Raw genomic sequence first — 20,094 nt, forward strand, 5'->3', positions numbered from 1 at the left:
ATTGTAATATACCAATAGTTTGGTATGTTCCCATACAAGCTGTAGGTGTTTTAGGCAGTACCTACAATACTGTGATTAATGTGTATGGACCTACACAATACCTACAAACACACCACGGTATCGGAAGGTTGGTGCTTTCCATTATGAGAGCATAAAGCCGTTTAACGGGTAAAAAACTGATGGGCAGCAAGCCAGGTTTATATCCGAGCACACCCTGTCCTTGCCTCACATACCAATTCTCCACCTTCACAGTACAAGTTATAAGTATATAAGAGTTATAATTTATACAAGTATAAGTTATACCCCCATCTTGTAAATTTAATCTCATAACTTGTTTTGTGGTGACTGAGGGAAGGGCGGGCACTGCTCCTGTCAGCGCCCCCCCCTTCACAGTACAATTTATAAGTATATAAGAGTTATAACTTATACAAGTATAAATTATACCCCCATCTTGTAAATTTAAGCTCGTAACGTGTTTTGTGGTGACTGAGGGAAGGGCGGGCCCCCTTCTGTCAGCACCCCCCCGCACACGACGCATGCGCCCTCCCGGCCGCGCGGGGGCGCTGTGCCCCCCCCCAACCCCGCGGCCGTTCCCTCAGGGCGGAGCCCGCCGTCCCACAACCCCCCGCGCGCGCGCTGTAGGCGTGTTGGGGGGGGGGGGGGGCGCGGCCGGGGGCGCGCTCGGCGGGGGCGCGCGGCCGGGCACGCGCTGTCGGGCACGCGCTGTCGGGCACGCGCTCACCCCCCTCAGGCCCCAACGGGCGGCCCCTGAGGGAGCGCGGCCGGGGCGGCCCCGGGCTGAGGGGAGGCGGCGGCGGTGCCGGTGCCGGGCATGCGGGCGGTGGGACGGGGACGGGCAGCGGGACCGGGAGCGGGCCGGCAGGGGGATGCTGTCGCGGAAGAAGACCCGCACGGAGCTCTCGAAGCCCGGCGAGGTGCAGGGCAAGTACGTGAAGAAGGAGACGAGCCCGCTGCTCCGCAGTGAGTGTCGGGGGCCGGGGGTGGGTGGGCGCGGGTCCTGAGCCTCGCTTTTGTCACGGTTTTACAGAAGATTAGCAAGTAGGCGTCGGAAGGGCGCTTGGGGTGCTCGCTGCGCGTGTCTGAAGGCGAACGGAGCCGAATTGTGTGGTGGTGTAGCGGCTGGGTTAGCCTGGGGACCGCAGGCACCCAGCTCCCAGTCAGCAGCCTGGTCACGCCGGCCTGGCCCTTAATCAATACACATTAAGGCCTCCACGCCAACCTGTAGGTGTATCTGGCGGCCTAAGGCCTCTTACACATCTGCTGTTTGCCGTGATGTAGCGATTGCGTGCCTGCTTTACGATGGCTGTCATAAACTGACTGATTACCCCTCCTGCGAGGCACTGAATTCTTGGTGCAAGTTGTGAAGTTATAACTTCACAAGAGCTCGTTAATGAGCTTAATAACAGGCATGAGCTCCCTGTAAATTGGAACTGTGTTAGCTCACCTGGAAGGAAAGCAGTTATTTAAGCCGTGCTGAAAGCAATAAAAAGGAGAGGAGCGATGCTTTGTTTATGGAGGGAGGCGGCGAAGCCGCGTGAGGGGGTGTCAGCATTGCTCACGTGCAAAGCTCCTTTATGTAAAGGAGAAAACGAAATTTTCTGATAACTTGACAATTTACGTGCACAAAAAGACAGCGTTTTGCTGGCCAGACTTTATAATTAGCGGAGAAAGGCCAAATTCTGTTCGTGGTTCAGTTGTAGGCAGGGTGCGTGGATGCTCTGGGCCGCACCGGGAGGAGAGCAATGAAGCCTGGCTGATGTAGCCATGGTCCGGGGTAGCGGGGTGGGAGGCATTGTGTGTTGTGTTTTGTAGCTGCAATTACGCTGGCAAAACTGTGCTTTTTTGGCAATAGGCTGTTGCAGGCAGAGGGTGTGTGGCTTTTGTTGTGCCAGTGCACGCTGCAGCTTTACCATTATACTCACGCATGTATTAGAGGCACTTTAAAGCGGTTCTGGCGTTTGAATTTCCTAGTTTCCATGGTGTAAACCAGGCGTTGTAGCTAGCCAAATACTTTAAGAGCACGCGCAGTTCATATTTCTCTTTTATGCTATAACAGATCTCATGCCTTCATTTATCCGCCACGGTCCAACCATTCCAAGACGAACTGATATCTGTCCTTCTGACTCCACTCCTGCGTATGCTGCTGGGGGAGATGGAATTGTTTCCAGGAACCAGAGCTTCCTTCGAACTCCAGTGCAGAGGCCACCTCATGAAATAATGAGACGTGAAAGCAACAGACTGTCTGCACCCTCCTATCTTGCTAGAAGCTTAGCTGATGTCCCTAGAGAATATGGCTCTTCCTCCCAGTCCTTTTTAACAGAAGCTAATTCTGTTATGGAAAATGGAGACGCGGGCGCCCGTTGCTACTATTACGATCACTTTTATGATGCCCAAAGGAGACGTCAGTTAAATGACCGCTTGCATGAGGACTACAGGTATTACGAACACAACAGTGATCTTTTCCAGAGGATGTCCCAGAATCATGGGAGGCACACTTCAGGTAAGTGTGGATTAATTGTTGGTTTCGAAATGTTGTTGAAAGACTTTTTGTGCAGAAGTCTATCTGTGGTCATGTTTCCGAGTTACGCTTATAGGACAGGGCTTCCTTTCAGTGACACTTCTACGATCTGAGTACATGTTGACACTTTTTAGTATTAAGAGTGCAATTGCATATGTAGATGGTGAGTGATTTATGGAATAAATGAGGTAAGTTCGAGCAAACTTCTCTTAATCCCAAACCTATGTGCAGTTCTCTTGCCCATGTTGAGTCAGTTGCTAGTGAGCAAGCAGCTTTATTCATTAGGGGACAGCTGCTGTTTTCATGATGTATTGAATAATCAACAGCTCTAAACTATAATACTGCTTTTTTGTTGTTGTTACTATTATAAATGTTTATTTTTTAAATTTCATAATGAACAAATATCTTTATTTGATGTCAAATAAAGAGAAGAATGATTGTTATGTGTAATTAGCAAATTGGCATGTAGTTAGTGCTGAAATTGACTTCTTAGTCCTTGACCTTTTTTTTAGCTTGTAATATTGTTTGAGGAGGAAACAGGCAAACAAAACTCAGTGGAACCTGCCTTTGTTTTCTAATGGAACAAGGCAATAAGAAAGAATCCATTAAATACTTTTTTGAAGTATTTGATTACCTGTGATGATGCTGAAGAAGAATTCTTACTGTCATGAATCTGTTGTTGAAATTAAAAAATCTAGGGTTTCAACATTACCTGTGGAAAGGTGACCTTAAAAGTAGTAAACCTGGCAGTACTGGAGCACTGTGTATGCTACTGCAGCTACGTTCAAGGAGGAGTTTGAAAGAAACGTTTCAGACCTGTAAATAATATACTGCTAGCTCATTACTTGTAATCTGTAAACGAAATAGTAAATCTCCTGTCTAGAAGAACAAATTTGCAAGTAAAAGTATCATCGTTTATGGCTGCTGACAGAGTGCATGGAGTTAGAATCTGACATTGCTTTGGTGTTTGTGGTGTGTGGGCTTTTTTTGTTGTTTCTTTTTTTTTTTTTAACTACAGGAACATTTCGGTGAAAAATAGCAGAAAAGTAACGTTAGCATTAGTGCTGTCAGCCAGTAAATCTTGAAATGCTAATGTTTAAGGCTGGCTACTCCATCCTTGTTAATTTTGTTAAATGCTGGCTTAATACATAAATCTATCTGGATTACGCGTGGAAGCCCTCCATCTCTGTCAGCTGTTTTCAGCCAGCAGTCATTAAACATTTACCTGGCCCAGATAACAAGCACCTGTTTGCATCTGCTGTGGGCTTGGAGGCAGGAAGGGAGGGCTTGATAAAGGAATCCATCATTTTGACCTTCAAAATGACAATACTAATGCTGAATGCTGAGAGAGACTTCCAAAATAAGATTGCTGCTTTGCAGAATTGGATCAGTGTTTAAGTGGAGAGGGATCTCCACCTGTTAGTTTGAAGGTGAAGTTAATCTAGCAAATTTTAAAGCAAGCTGAAAGAAGAGCTTCACAGCCATATTTTTCCTCAATTGTAGCAACACATTTCTTCCTCATAAGGCTTTTCTCTACTGTTTGTTTTCATGCCTTCTTAGCCACTGGAAAACACAAAGGACATGCTGGTATTTGCTTGGTCTTTGTCCTTTCCTCAGATGTTGTAACAGTTTGAACAGATCTTACACCTTTGGTAAGGGGTGGGTATTCAGTCGTATATCTGTAGGAAGAAACCAAAAAGGTGAACATCTTGCCTGCCGGTGTTATCCCTTTTCCTTTGTTGTTTTTATTTTTCCTTTCATCTCAACCTGGAATATGAACTCTTAAACTCCACCTTGAGGTTTCACTGCAGTAAGAGCATTGACCTATGTCCTCAAGTTCTTCTTGTCCTCAACATGTCTTCTCATGAATTGCTGTTACTTTTTTCAGTAGAAGAATTGTGTGCAAAAATAAGAAAACCCCATGTCATCTTATTTCTTTTGCCTCGCTGTTAAGCTTGTTTTTCTTTGAACCATCCATTGTCATCAAGCCTTAAGTGTTTCTCTTAAGCAACGCTAATCTCTGTAATTTCTAATTCCTCTTTTCCTGCATCTCCAGAATACTGGGTCAGGCCTTTTGCTTTCATTGTCTTTGTCTGAGCTCTCACACATTTTTAGTGTTGTTTCTAAGCGGTTCACCTAATTGAAACGGTTCTTCAGCAGGATCACTGACTGCAGCTTATAAACTGGCCTAATACCTGCGGGTACAAAGCATAATACGTACCCCTTCATTAGCTGTGGTCTGTAAATGCTGCCTCTTGCCTCCTCTCCCAGAAGGTGCTCTCAGTTCTGTTCTGGTTTGGGTTCATTGCTGAGGAGGTGTTTCCTGATGAGCACGAGGTGTAATCACCAGTGGTGAGTGATGTTTCATTTAGTGGGGGTTACAGCTGAGATGGCTCTTCAGAAGCAGTGTCTGGATACAAAATGTGCATGTGAATTTCAGCTTTCAGTCAGAATAAGAATTCCGCTCTTTGTAATTTGGTGATAACGTGAAATGTGCTTTTTATTGACATCTTCATACTCAAAGCGGTTAGCAAAGTATTTAAGCAAGTTTCATGATTTTTCAAAAGCTGCCTTTCGTAGGCATTCCTCCTTGAAGTCATGTTTTCTCTCTCTGCATGATTCAATCCTCCATATCTTCATTTTCTCATTCTCATTAGATTTATTTTTAATTAACAAACTAGCGCTAGTTGTTTTCCTGAGAAATGTTTTTCAGTTATTTCCTAGTTTTGTATGTTCAGCTACCTCTGTGCAATTTCTTGATTTTTTTTATTTAATTTTTTTTCCAAGTGTCCATGTCAAACTTAATTCCAAGAGACTTTACCTGTCTTTCCTCGACATCTCTTTCCTCTCTTCTAGGTTAAAGGTTTTGGGAGGTCTGTGGTTGAAGTTATACCTACAGTATAGATTGGAACTAACTTGTAACCAAGACCTCAGAGTTATTTGTACCTGTTTGTGCGGTAAGCTGAATAATTCTTGTGTATATGCAAATTGCTGAGATTAAAAAAAGGGATTTTGTGGTGTAGGATTGTAAGTAGTTGACTGTGATGTCAGAGGAGAAAAATTATTTAACCCTCTGAAGGGAGAGTCCAGTGAGCTTTAGTTGAAAGGAGGTTCACCTCGTGTTAAATTTTGCCCCTTTGGCATTGCAAAGTTATTCATATTGAATATGAGAGCAAAATCAAGAAATACAGGTTGTTAAATGGAATCTCTTTAGAGCTAAAGCAGCAGGGCTTTTCAAGTGTGTACACTTCACCTTTTTTTTTTTTGAACATGGCAATTCCTGACCTTTTCTTTGTGCTGATTCTGCGGTAATTTCAGCATAGAACTTTTGGAAGCTCTCAAAGTACTTCCTGTCATGTCCCCTTCATTAATTTATGCTTGCCTGGAATGTCCCGTGCCCTCTGACAATGGAGGTACTTGTGCTCAGGAAGTACCTTCAGAAGCTCTGGCGTGCGTTAGGAAGGCCCAGAACTTCTTTGCTATTTTATTATTACTTATTCCCTTAAAGTTAAACATTTCTCTCTCTGCCTGTTTCTTATCCTGGTTTGAAGAGGGAAAGGAAGGGGGGAAAAGCTCTCAAGACAGTTAACCTAATTAAAGACAAATAAGATGGCCTTTCATTTGGCTAGACTTGTTCTCCAGTACTGTGAATTTTGGTTTAAGCTAGCTGTGGGGAGTTTATAGGCTCTAAAACTTCTCTGCCTACGTAAGCTGTGTATCGAATAAGGTGAGACTTTCTGCAGTGTCTTTGCCCTTTTCCCTTTATGCTGGGCTGCTCTGGTGGTAGGACTCTTCTCCTGTGCTTTCCACTACCATTGTTGATGAACTGAAGAACTGCTTGACTTTTATGCAGAATGCTTTTATGTTAAAGCCCCTGTATTGCCCTGTGAAAGCATTTCTTTCTATCACTCACGGTTTGCATTGTTCCATATTAATGGAGTAAGCCGAACAGACTTCCACCGTTGTAGAAGATCCTATGGAATTGTCCCATTTGTGACATTGTTTAGCCGAAGGTGGATTTTTAAGGGAATATCTCGGGGTGCACTAGAATACGGTGCTCAAAATTAAACTTTGGGATCTGGTGTTAAGACCCCCCATTGCTGAAGATGTTGAGAAAGAGACTGAATAATGGGCCTGGCCTCACTTAAAACTCGGTATTTTTAATCTTAGTTCTCGTAATAAAAGTGATTGCTGTTCCTTGGCACCTTCTTTTTTCAAAATACTAAGAATATACATGGTGATGTTCCTAAACAAGCAAACTATTGAACAGGATTTTCTTTTGCTTTAGAACAGCAAATAATACTCTAGGCTACTTTGCAATTCACTTAAGACCTTAAATTGAAGATACTGTGTTTTGCAAGCATTAGGAAACAGAATTAACAAATGAGACTAGGCAGGTTCCAAAGATACGAGCTGAAAAGGATTTACACTTGCATAAATTTAAATTCACTGGGGACTCTGCTTGAAATGTAATAGTGCTGCTGAGAGTTTTTAAAGAACAGTGCTCATCATTAAACAGAGTGAAGGAGACTTCTAACATTAGGAAAAAGCAGATAACTTACAGATAACTGTTCCTTGGCGAAGCAGGAAGAATAAGAATTTCTGCCTGGCCATAGGTACAAAAGCACGTGTGTGACAAAACCCTGAGTAGTTACAGTGAAGTGGAGATAATTTCTTCCATCAAGAGGAAAGCCACAGGTTTTAAACAAGATGTTTTGACAAAAATGGTTCAAGCTGTAAATTTTTGTGTGTTTTTTTCCTGTAGATAATTTTGTGTTATGCTATTAAAATATAGTACAGGTCCATAGTTCAGGGAATAGCCTTGGTTTTTGCAGTGAATGACTGTGTGAAGCTTTGTGCTGCTATGAAAATGTTTTAGGGCTAAGACCTTACCTGAAATTAAAACCCAGAAGAATATCCCACTCTGGCAGTATTACACAGAAAGTGATGTTCATGGTAGATGGCTTCAGGCTTTCTTGCAGTTTGATTCTTTGGTTAATACTTTGGAAAAGATGACGTCCAAAGTTACTCTTTGAAGTGTGGTCCTGTCTTACTGTTCCTTACAGGTGTATGTATCTGAAAATAGATTTTCATCTTCTCTTGTTTAAACTGTAGCAGGAACTACTTGCTCCTCGTACATGGGTGCTCATTCTGCCTTGAAGGAAACATCTACTGAGCTTTATAAGGAAAAATAGGGTACAATTTCTTTTGCTCTCTAGTAACTTTAATTATATAAACAAATGCCTAAATTATATTAATTGCCATAATGGCTTGATGGTCGTAAGACAACCGAGCGTTACCTGACATCTGAAAACTTCCAGTCTGCAGAACACTTCAGTGTGATGCCTGGTTTTAAGGGGAGGTAATGCCCACTGAGACCGTACGCTGGGAGAAACCAGGAGCTGGAACTTAGTGATGGGACAACAGCAGAACTGCCCGTGTTGCCTTCCTACAGGATGGGTAGCGCTGCTTTTAACGTGCTTTCTAGGTAATTTCTCTCTGTAGTCAGAATCTGATTTTCATCTTTACGCGAGTGCATCTTCCAGTCTTCTCTGACTTCTGTATGGGGAAATGCAGGCTTTGTGTCGAGAGAGCTTCTGGTGCAGAGGATGGCTCGCTGCTCAGTGCTCATCATCCTGGCTTGTGCAACTCTTAATACCAAGTTGAGATGTTAAAAAGCATTAACCTTTACCCCCAGTGAATAACTATATTGGTATTTTTCTGCTGCAGTCATGCTAGAATTTAAGTGGGAGGAACTTATTTAAAAGAAAAAAAAGTGCTGTTTTTAACAGTGAACAGAAAAGTATATTTATACCTTTATACCTTGATGAAAGTTCTTTCCCCTGTCAGGTTTGTGTGTTCAAGCTTGTGGTGGTGATTTAATGTTTGCTGTTTATACGTATGCAGAATTACAACACAGCAGCCCACTTGATTGGGGAAAATACTGAATTTGTTTATCCCAAGTGCAGTATTTCCAAGAAGCTGAAGTGCTTGTATTTTGTCACTGGAATGAAAACAAAAACAGTGGCATAACTGTAGCTAGGGCCTGAAATAGTCTCCCTGGCCCCAGTACTGCTAAAGGTCAGGAAGCGTCTAGGATGTTTCTCCTCACTGGAAGTAAAGGTCTGGGTTGCTTAATCCTAATGCGAGGTGGAGCTGTCACATGAAGGCTGCTATTAACTTTCCTTCCTAAAGCTAACGAGTAGGTGAGCGCTCCAGCAAGCGGAGATGCTTCAAGGCCAACAATTCAGAACACGACAAGGCTAGAAACAGGGTTGTAGGTGAGCACAGATCTTGTCAAGAGCAACAGTGCTCAGCAGGAGCTTTGTGGGTTTAATTTTTTTATTCATTCAGTTGCTCTGTAACCTTTCCATTACGTTATTGTTGATCGCTCCTATCTTTTACTAGAATGACAGCCCTGTGTAAAATATGACAGAATATGTAACCTAATACTTAAAATCGATGGCACCCCTTGGCTGGCATGCTACCGATTGTGCATGTTTTGTTGCAAAGGACTGTTGCCACAGTCAGCAAACAAGGTATGAAATTGCCTGAGAAATATAACAGCTTGGCTGCTACTTAAGTATTGTCTCAGTTAATGACCAGACCTGAAATTTCTTCTTAGTAGTATGATTTAGATGAGATAGGCCGTGCTTTTTCTTTCTACTCTCAGAAATAAGCACACCCAAATGTTACCCCTGAAAAACAGAAGGGAAGGGGTGTATTCCTCAGTCAACAAACAAGGTGTGATGGAGTCACCTTCTGACTTCTAACAAAGTGGGAAAAGTTGCTCCTGTACTCCTTCTGGTTGTAGGGAAATAGCGATACACAAACTCTGAGTACTGTGATCAAATAGATGCATTTGAGAAGATAATTAGAATTTCTTTAAAGCCAGAAACTGTGTAACTGTAGAGTTACTGGGTTTTTAATCAGCTACATAAGTATCCCCAGTGTATATAGAGGGAAGGAAAAGATGAAATGAAATGATGTTTCTTCGGTACATCTCCCAGCATCCAGCACACTAGTTTTTATAATGTAAAAGAAATGTGTATGTTGGAACAAATAGGTTATTTTAAAATAATCATGAGCAGTCTCTTTAACTGGTTACTTGTAAATCGTAAATGTGCTGTGTTTCCAGGGCAGAGGTAGGAAATAAACCAGGTATTGCTTTGGGTCAGTTCTCCCAACCCAAAATACACTTGACCTGGGTCGTTTTACTTCTCTTTTGCTGGAGAAAGTCTTCTCGTAGTGCAGCCTGCTTCACCAGGAGAGCTGGAAATTAATGTTTTTCATGGGCCTCGTTAGCATTATGAAGTGCAGGTGCTCAGTACCAAAGAAGAACAAGATGAGAAGCAGATGAGCAGACTTACTAGGGCAGGAAATGTCTCTCCAAGATCTGTGGAAGGAAGGGAATGTGGGGGGAGGAGGAAAGCAGGAGATTTTGTGACTTTCTCTCAAAAAAAGGCCTCTAAATTTTAGCTGGATTGCGGTCAGAAGGGCTGACTGTCCCACTCGGGGTGCACATAAGCTAGCTAGTCTAGCAGCCATGGGTGGTTTTGGCAAAGAAGGCATGGCAACACGAACTTCAGTATGTGCAGAACAACTCTGTTCAGCACAGGGCTTTTGCAGGATCCTGGGTGGATCTGGCTTCCCTGTTTTCTGTAGTTACTGATGGTGTTTTTTGGCTGTGATTGCGCACACATCACTAATACCTGTCAGCTCAGTGCTAACCTTTTCCCTCCGCTTGATTTTCCTCAAGCTACTAATTTTGAAGGGTTAAGGCTTTGTTGGTATCCTGTCATTTTTCTAGTTAGTTGTTTCTGACTAAACTAGGGGGAATTTCTTTTTTTCTTGTAGGTTCATCAGAACTATTTATCTGTAATAGTGTATAAACAGAAACTGTCATCTAGGTAAAGCTTTAACACTTGTAATCTTATGTCAGCTCTGTGCTCAGCAAATTGAGCCAATAACAAGAGTTTTATCCCCGTTGAGTATGCTAAGATATATCTCTTAATTGAAAAAGCAAGGAGGCTTTAACTGTCTGAACGAAGCTGGCCAGTGATCCTGGAGTAGTACGAGAGCAAAACATGTGAGACTTAAAAGAGGAATAGCTATTTTGAATTCATCAGGGTATTTTTTTTTACTAGTGTGCAAGTGCACACTCTGTAAATCTTACGGTATCGTTCAAAGTTCATAGTTGCCTCATGCAGGGGGAAGAAAAGTTGACTATGTACATAATGTTGGTTTGGGTTATTGCCGGTTTGGCTAAACACTGTTTTCCCTTTTTTTGTTAGGCATCGGGAGAGTTGCTGCTACATCTCTAGGAAATTTAACCAACCATAGCTCTGAAGACTTGCCTCTTCCTCCTGGCTGGTCAGTGGACTGGACTATTAGAGGAAGGAAATACTATATAGATCATAACACTAACACAACTCATTGGAGCCACCCACTCGAGCGTGAGGGACTGCCTCCGGGATGGGAGAGAGTCGAGTCAGCAGAATTCGGAGTGTATTATGTGGATCACATCAATAAAAGAGCTCAGTACAAACATCCTTGTGCTCCCAGGTATGACATCAGTCTTGTCTGTTATGATTGTTCTTTTCCTAACCCAGCTGAGAAAGTGGAACCGTTTTTGCCTCATATATAACGTGCCAAAACCATCTTATTTTTAGAAGTAAGCTTTACTGGTTCTTGACTAAGATTTTTAGAAGTAGTTATAATTGTTAGTGTCTTTTTTTTCTCATCTGTTACTATCTTAAGTTTAGAAACAGGATATTGTTCCTAACTCACTAAAACAAAGCAACCATTCTCCTCAACTGTTGGTAAAACAGCCAAGTTGCTGAGAACAGAACTGAGTTGTTGATTGAAGAGAAACTTGATCTGATGTTCCTGGAGACTCTCTGAAAAATGGCACCTATAATCCGAACTATGAATTGTCATCTTTGGGATGAATTTAGGTATTTTAGCTACGTAAAACTTAAAGGTTAAATAAAATTAGTATGTACCAGATCTACCAGTTAAGTTCTGCTATTCAATCTTTTTTTTTGCTGTTTCCCAGGAAGAGAAAGCTTTTTTTAACATGTGACACACAAAAACAAACATACGAGGATGTCATTCGTTATAAACGGCGTAACGTATCAGCTGCCGCCTGAATACTTCTGTTCTAAAATACGAAATGGTGTTATTCAGTTGAGTTTGCCTTTTTGCTTGTTCAAAACCAGATAGCACTTCCTTTCTGCGTTAGCGTCCAGGTAGCGGGCACTAGGTCAATAGGTCCCAAGCGAGTTGTGCAGCGTGCGAACAGATTGCAGCACCGCGTAGAGCTGCGGTTGGAACGAAGCTCAAATACAGCAACAGGCCGTTGGGCTCGGTAAAGGCTTGCTGAGGCAACGCGCCGCGTGTGGTTGCATCACTGGCCTTTGCATGTATTAATCTGTACGTTAGCGTTAACAACTAAGTGATCCCTGCTTGGAGCTCACTGAGTGTCTCTGCCTTCCTTCGTACAGCGTTCCCCGTTACGACCAGCCTCCCCCGGTGACTTACCAGCCCCAGCAGGCGGAGCGAAGCCAGCCCCTCCTCGTCCCTGCGAATCCCTACCACACCGCAGAGATTCCGGACTGGCTGCAGGTCTACGCCAGGGCTCCTGTGAAGTGAGCTTCTTTCTTTACTCTTCTTTTTGCACCAGGTTACTCATGCGTAGTTTAGAAGGAAACCAAATGAGTTCTGATGACTGAAAGAACTCCAGCTGGTGTCTGTTTTATAATTGCATAAAAACTGATGCTGACAGCGTGGGGAAGTTATACTGGATGTTTTCACACAGAATCATTAGGGTTGGAAAAGCCCTCTGAGATCATCTGGTCCATCCCCCTGCCACTAATGTTACCCACTAAACCATGTCCCTAAGCACCACGTCCAACCTTTCCTGGAACACCCCCCAGAACGGTATCAGAAATGTGGTTTAAAAACTCCTAGATCCTTTAATGTTCACAGCCCGTAACTGCATGGGTGAAATTTTTAGCAGATGTGAAAATGCAAAATAAGTATATTTGGGTTTTATTCCACATTTTTACATATTAAAAAAGCCACACTGAGTTTAGTGAACCACTATTGCTTTTTACGAGCTGAGGATCTAGGCTAAACACTTAATATCCTAAATACTTCTAATTTGCTGTTGTTGCTCACAATCAGCCATTCAACAAATTAGTATCAAAATATGCTTTTTGAACCATATGTAGATATAATCTCACCCTATAAAATATATTTTTATTAATGTATAATTATATAATTATTGTTATAATGAATATTGTTTAAATAATTTAAACCACATATATACGTTATATTATGGTTTAAACCATTATTATATGTATAATTTTTATACCTCCCCAAAACAGAGCCAAAATCTGCCTATTGAAATGATTTGACACACTTTTTTTTCTTCCAGTTGAAAATCTCGTATAATAAGTATGACCATTCTTTATTTGTGTCATCTTACTGGAAGATTTGGAGACTCTTTCATCACATTAGCTTGCTTTGTATTAGGCATCAGTTAAAATCATCGCAGTACTTCTTGCAGATCCCATGGCTTGCAGAATTTTATGTTGGAGAACTGGTAGGATGTGATTTACTTTCAGTGTTTTTTGTGAGAATAGTACCAAATGGCTTATAAAGAATTTTTTTTTTCAGGGTGTTAACTTCCTAATGTGTATATTATTCCTTTTTTAAAAAAAAAAATAACCATGAAGGAGAACTTGTAGTCTGAATTCAGACTGAAATCTGTTTCCAGTCAAAAGCTTTAATTACTACTAAGTGGCGATAAAGTTATTTTTTCGAAGAAACATCCCTCTGGAAACAGGGAATTGCTTCCAAGAACAGATTTAAGTCAACATAATGAAACATTTTCTGATGGGTTCAGCTCTGCAAAAGACTTAACTAAATAGAAAAGCAATAAAAAAATCCAGGTAATATTTCAGTAATTATGAAACCACGTATGTTTTCATAAGGGAAATGTGGAGAAACTGATTTTTACAGCAGTGAGCAGGTCAGTCTATGGTTGCAAATTCACAAGCTGCGTATGATCGGTGACTTCCAGCTGAAATATTTTTGTAGCTTCTGCCTAACTATAATTTGGATGTGCTTAATTACTTCTTGTGGCTACTGGGCTTGCCTAAAATCCAGCAGTATATTATACACCAAGGACGTACAAAGTTCCTGTAACCTATGAGAGGACTTATTTCCTAGAAACACTTTCAGGTTTTGGCTGCGACTGCATTTCTTTATTTAGGTCTTTGGCACATTTAGACAATGCAGTTTGAAATATTTCAGCCTGTGTTGTGTAAATTCTTGCCGGTACTTCTCTTGAAACTTGAGGATAAGCAATGTAAGGTTCTCAGAAATTTCTTTAATAGACTGAGACGTTTCAAAATGTTTAATTCATTCAGAGTTTGAGAAGAATTGACATTGTTCAGAGGAACCAAAATCCATGTACTTGTCCGTATCCTTTTAACTTTCTTCTGTTAAGGTAGTTCTGGCAGTAATATGAATATTCATGTAATTCTCAAACACTTATTTGAAGAAGCAAATCCTGTTTTATGCTACTTTTATACTACAAAAGTGAGGAAGAGAGGTGACAACTAGCTTGCTGTCATCTCAGCTTGAGGACTTCTTGTAGAACATTTGACGAATATTTTCAGTTACTGAAATCAAGATCACTTACACATTACAAATTAATTGTGATAACAAACCTCTGTTGTGAAAACAACTGGCTTAAAGCTTGAGGGGAAAATCTAGTGATGCTTCTATGTTCTTACTCCACTTTTAGGAAGTGCTGTTTATGAGAACTGTGCATTTCTTACCGTGTTCTAGCACAGAAATGAAAGCTGGCAAAACACTTTTATAGTGGTAGTAGAGGAGTATCTTTTAAGATCTGCTATTTGAAATTTGTTGGAAAAATTGTTGATTAATAGTACTGTTTTCCACTGAGATCACTGTGGTAAATTTTGTTATGGATGCCTGGTGCTGTAGCTTGATTAGCTGACTAAGGGCCAGTCATTGAGGGGGAAAAAGATAGATATTATAAAAAAAATAGGTAACAGCTTTTACTTTGACAAGTTTTTCTAAAGAATAAGACCACTGGAAAGATCTAATGGGGAGGAGAGGTGGCAGGTGTTAGCCATAATGTTTTCCTATTTTAGTGAAGAGCAGTCAGTCTGTTAAGAACAAAATGAAGATATTTGGCTCATTAGACAGCAAAGAGGCTTTGAGGTCTAATAATAACTTGAGGCGTAATGATTTCCAATACCAAGGTACTGGTGACACCTTGAAGCGCCCCTTCCCCCTCTGCCCCAGTATCTGTCCAGGGCTTTTTTTTTTTTTGCAAGCATAAGCACAGTTACCAGAATGTTCACAGTGAAACCAAGACACCTGGCATGCGTTTAAGCCCTTGCCAGACTCGAAAGATGAACAAACATTCAATTTTAAAGTCCTGAAGACCAGTGGGGTCGGTGCTCTAAGAGTATGCCAGAGTGCATGTGAGGGACTTTGAGGGTGAGGATGCTGGAAGTGCCTTCCTCGTAGGAGAGGCTGCGGTTCAGATTCTCCCCCCACCTCTTCTGGAGCAAGGATCAGAACCCAGGTCTTGCAGGTCTTGTTCCTTGCAGCCGTAACCAAGAGGCTGTAAATATTTGGGGCAGATCACCATCTGTTGTGTTGAAAGTGAATGTTGTATTAAATTCTTGTTGTCTCCTGGGAATAGCCCTGGAGACGGAGCGTTCTGACTGGTAAGCTCTTCTCTCCTTGCCCAGGAGGAAAGGTTCGGTGCTGGGCAGGAATCTTTTGCCAACGTGCCCTCGGTTTCTGGCTCCGTGACTAGCTGCCCCCCTACGAAATGCCCAGGGTGTCTAGGTCAGGTACTTGTCCTCTGGGCGCTGTTCTACGAGGCATCTCCGTGGCGGGTGTTCCTAGCCCTACACCACTTTCTGGATCGGAATGAGTGTGTTCCTGTTAAGGGGGTGCTGGTGGCTTGATCTTTAGTTAAACTTCCTCTGTTCAGTACTTCTCTCGGCAGCCAAAGTGAAGCTGACGCTGAGAAGCAGCCCTGATGTGCCGATTTATCACAAACCATCAGCGATGAGTTTCAAAGAGCTAAAGAACAACCAAGGTTTTGGCAGTCCGTGATGCCTTAAAATAAAGGTGGGGGGGGGGGGGTTGTTCTTAGCTGCAGGTCCCAGGAGATCCGCAAATGCGTTACTGCATCTGGTGTAGCTTTTTCTTTCCTGCTTGTGCCACCACGTTAGTAAGAAACAGCCCTGGGGGCACCCACTGCCTGCTTGTCCCTCGTGTGCCATGAGCCTCGGGAGGCGCGTCTGCTCCCGGGGCCAGGCGGGTGTCCCTGTGGCCGCCAGCTGGGGCTGGCTGTCCTGGCCAGACTTTGCCAGTCATCACGTTGAGGTGGAAGGAGACATCAAAGGGAACAGCCCATTTATTTTAGGCTTTGGTATCTCTCCGGCTCTCTGAAGTCCTTGTACTACTTTCTTTACGCATATAAGGGGAGGTCTGCACTGCGGCCTGTTAACACAGCCACTTGTCCAACACGCCGACTTGAGGCAGGTCTCCGTCAGTGACCCCTTAGCCACGGGGGCGTCTGAGCCTGCACTGGCCTACTGCAGGTCTTCACCAAAGGGATTCTTGCCGTCAGCCCAGCGTCACGGGCTTTTCTTGAATTAGTTCAATTGCCAGCTCCTGGAGGAAGAAACATCCTGAATTCCAGCATCTCCTGCTTTGTGCCGTCGGGCGGCTATTCCCCCGTGGGGTGTGGTGGTGATACTGGGTGTCTGGCCTTCCGCCAGAGACCTGCAGTCCTCTCTCTGCAGCATTACCGCGATTTTGTTAAAAACTTCGTTAGAAATGCTGGTTTTCTACTGGGACCTTGGAAAACCCTTTCCCACCACCGGCACAAAAAGCAGCACATTTTAAAAAAAAAAATAGTTTGTTTTCTTGATGGGGGGGATAGATATTGGGATTTTGGAGGCAACCCAACCTCCATATAGTTTGATCTGGTGGCAGCTAAAAAGTGACTGATAGAAACGTAGAGTGTATGGGCAACGTGTTCAGTGAGCCTCAGCACAGACTTGTGTTCACACGCACAGCCTTTATTCTGATAGTTTCTTGCTTTAAAAGCATCAGAATAACCTGAGTTGGAAGGGACCCATGAGGATAATCAAGCCCAACACTTGGGTCTATGCGGGACCACCTGAAAATCCGCCCGTAAGGAGTTGGATAGTTCCTGTGGTTTACATATTGAGCTAAATCAATACTACAGGCACTAAATTTGGGAAAACAAGTTCTGAAGCATTTTTATGGCATGAAAGTGAGTCGCTGACTAACGTGTGACTGAACAACCCTCCCCATTATGAATGTCCATAAACTGGCCTTCATTTGACCAGCCACCTCGTTCCCGTGCAGCTGCGGTGCCAGTTTGGATTGTGGAAAATTACTCGCAGGAGAATGGCCTTGATTACTCACAGGAGTGGTTTGGCAGTCAGGACACTAAACGCAGCCTTCAGGAAACTCCGGCAGCTCCGCTAGTGGAACGAGGGAGGCTCGTATTACATGAAGTTCATACCTACCTAGTGGCAGCAGCTTCGATAGCCAAAGGTGCGATCATAAGGAGACGTTTGTACGTTTCAGCAACTGGAAAAAGTGTTAGGAGTACAAACAGCAATCCAAAATTGCTCCGTATTAACAAATAAAAACTAAAAAGTGAGCACTGGCTGCAGCTGTATCTCCTGTAAGCAAAGCAGTGCAGGAGAGAAGGCTTCCAGAATGAAAGGCCAAGTATTTTGAAAGGCCGGTCAGCATGTAGCTGAGGAGTGTGTAGTGGTTAGAGACGTCCAGCAGCTTTCCGTAGGTATTGTCTCTCTTACCTTGCAGACTGGCGTCACGCTTCTGCTTTTCTTTGTGGCTTGTCTTAATTAATGTGCGCTGCTCTTCGTTCTGGAGAGTGAGGAGTTTGGTTCCTAACAAAGCCTGTCTGTGCGCAGCCCTCTTCCTCCACCTGCTTGTGTTTTCTTTGAGCTTTCACGTTCCGCAGAGTACTGACAACCCGCGTCCGTTTCCCTCCTCAGGGCAAAATCACTGGCGATAGGAACAGCTTTCCGATGACCCAAGCTGCTGCATTTTGCTTTGCACAACCCGCTCCTCCTTGGGAGTGGTGGAAGCGGGGAGAAATGTAACAGCCTGTACCCAGAACTGGTTGACTTCCAGCTGAGTGTGTTTCCAGACAGCTAGAGCAGATGTTCCTACGGGGGGGCTTGAGGTGGCACCAAAGTTGCATGCAAAACCAGCGCCTTTCAGGCTCTCTTCCCTTTTTACATCCATCTCCGGGGACCTCCCCAGGTCCCCAGCAGCTCATTTTTTCCAGTGTGAGGACGAAGAACGTCTGTGGGCTTCCTTCTCTCCCTTCTCCCTCCCTCAGCCCTCGCTGGTGCTATCTTATCCCCCAATCTGCTGTCCTGTGAGGTTCATGACCTGCAGTTGGAGACACTGATTGAGATTATTGCTGCTAATTAACCAAGAGCAGGACAGTGTCCAAGAGTGCTCGTTAAGGCTGGAACAAGAATGCTGTGGAAACAAAAGCACGTTGTGAGGGAAAACTTGCAGGCCTGCAGTGTTCTGCCTTCTGGGAGGTACTTGCTGGGGAATACTAGGATAAGCTGTTAAAATAGTTCATTTTTTCTCTGCTACTCCAATTTTAAAAGATGTTTTACTTTACATCTTGAAGGCTTGTGTAACAGGATTGGTGTTCTAAACCAAGGCATAAAATGCATTTGGGGAGTGTTAGTGTAGTCAGTTAATAGGAAGGATCTTTAGTACTTCTAGAATTTACCTTTATAAAAAGCAACTTGGCATATTATGAGTGATTCTGCAGTTTAGCTCTAAGTAACGTTTCTCCAGTGCATTTTGAGACACAGCTCACTGTCTTTAGGTGTTAATTAGTTACTTCTTCACATAGAACAGGCTAATCGATGTAGGCTGTAGGCGGCCAGAAGGCTGATGAGCGGCCGTCCAGCTTGCGAGCTCAGTTCTTCACAGAACACCCAGCGTTGTGCGTTTGCTCGCAGTGGCACGTGGATAATCATCTCCCGTCTCCCACCAGGTACGACCACATCCTGAAGTGGGAGCTCTTCCAGCTTGCGGACCTGGACACGTACCAGGGCATGCTGAAGCTGCTCTTCATGAAAGAACTGGAACGGATCGTTAAGCTGTACGAGGCGTACAGGCAGGCCCTCCTCACCGAGCTGGAGCATCGCAAGCAGAGGCAGCAGTGGTATGCCCAGCAGCACGGCAAGAACTTCTAAGCTAACAGCTCTTTCTAACAGACTTTCATGAGGACACTACGAGCTTTAAAAAGTTTCCACACTTCATACTATGAAAAAGTGCTTTGGTTGAAAAGGCAGCTTATTTTTGTTGACGTTGCACCTTTGTTATTATCCTCTTGAATATTTTTCTACATGTATTATGTATTGTTTATAAAACGAAAAACGTTTGTTAACCTTTTTCCATACAAAAACTAGTTTATTATTCTGAAAACCAGCATGGAGTTACGGAGTTTGATCAGAGACTTGATTCTGGTATCTTTTTCTAGCAGTTGGCTGTATTATTAAGAAGCTGACTATATATTTTTAAATGGCAATAGATGCAATTACAAGAAATGCCCTGGATGCAAAACATTGTTAAAATCCAAATTAGTATTTTGGTGTGTTTCCCTCTGGACTTTGTATCCCTCTGGAGAGAGGTCTGTTCTTTGTTTACAGCTTTAATGTACAGAACACTGACACTGTCACTCCTCAGTACTATAACCGTACAGAAGCTGATTTCACCAATCCAAAAGTGCTTCATGAAAATGAAGTCTGAGTTGCCTTATTTTTTACTTTGTTTAACGCATTATTACCTTAGATTTATTACTAGTTTTCACAGAAGTTAGTCAGAGGGCGAAATACTTGTACCTTCTTAAAGACCAATATCACTAAGCAAACTCTTCAAAGGTTCTTAAATGCTAGGTAGACTGCATTTTATGAGCCCCAGTCACACGGGAAGGTAGTAGCGTTGTCTAACCAGCTTACCAACCAGCTGTACCACACCATGAAAAAAATCAGGGATGTATTAACTTTTTTTTACCGAGTTTTGTCTTGTATTGAAGTTTCCTTACTTGGGGAAAATTTTTACTTGTACAGTTACCCTCGCCGATATTTTCATTTGGTTCACTGATTGTCCTGAAATGTTATTTATGGATTCTTTTTAGTGCAATAAACATTGTTGCAGACAAAATACATTTCTTGTAAATCCTGTTAATTCAATAAAAATCACTTTTGGTTAATGAGTGAAAGGGTGGTCAACTGATTTTTCACCTTTCAGCAGGTCAAATGAAATGGTTAGAGCCAGGAAGATCTGATTGGGAGTGGTCACAAGCAGAAGCTGCGGTGACTGCCGGTAGGACTTGTACAGACGCTGTCCCCTGCACGAGTCCCAGTGGAACGGAGCTGCTGTTAGCGCTCTTC

The 20,094-nt window shown here is 43.0% G+C and overlaps 1 protein-coding gene across 2 annotated transcripts; it reads left to right on the top strand.

Annotated features, from left to right (window-relative positions):
* The first annotated feature begins 665 nt into the window (after positions 1–665).
* On the top strand, positions 666–19,922 carry SAV1 (salvador family WW domain containing protein 1). 2 transcript variants are annotated; one of them, XM_080592701.1, is made up of 5 exons: positions 666–981; positions 2,078–2,521; positions 10,834–11,104; positions 12,046–12,189; positions 18,693–19,922. In XM_080592701.1, exons 1-5 carry the CDS (start codon positions 888–890, stop codon positions 18,892–18,894), a joined length of 1,155 nt encoding a protein of 384 aa, XP_080448827.1. In that variant the 5' UTR covers positions 666–887; the 3' UTR covers positions 18,895–19,922. The 2 variants fall into 2 exon arrangements, with proteins under 2 accessions (XP_080448827.1, XP_080448828.1); XM_080592702.1 differs by lacking the exons at positions 666–981; positions 2,078–2,521 and adding an exon at positions 4,902–5,496.
* The last annotated feature ends 172 nt before the right edge of the window (positions 19,923–20,094 follow it).

The sequence above is a fragment of the Anser brachyrhynchus genome (genome assembly GCF_964034855.1).
Source record: "Anser brachyrhynchus genome assembly, chromosome: 5".
Lineage (NCBI taxonomy): Eukaryota > Metazoa > Chordata > Aves > Anseriformes > Anatidae > Anser > Anser brachyrhynchus.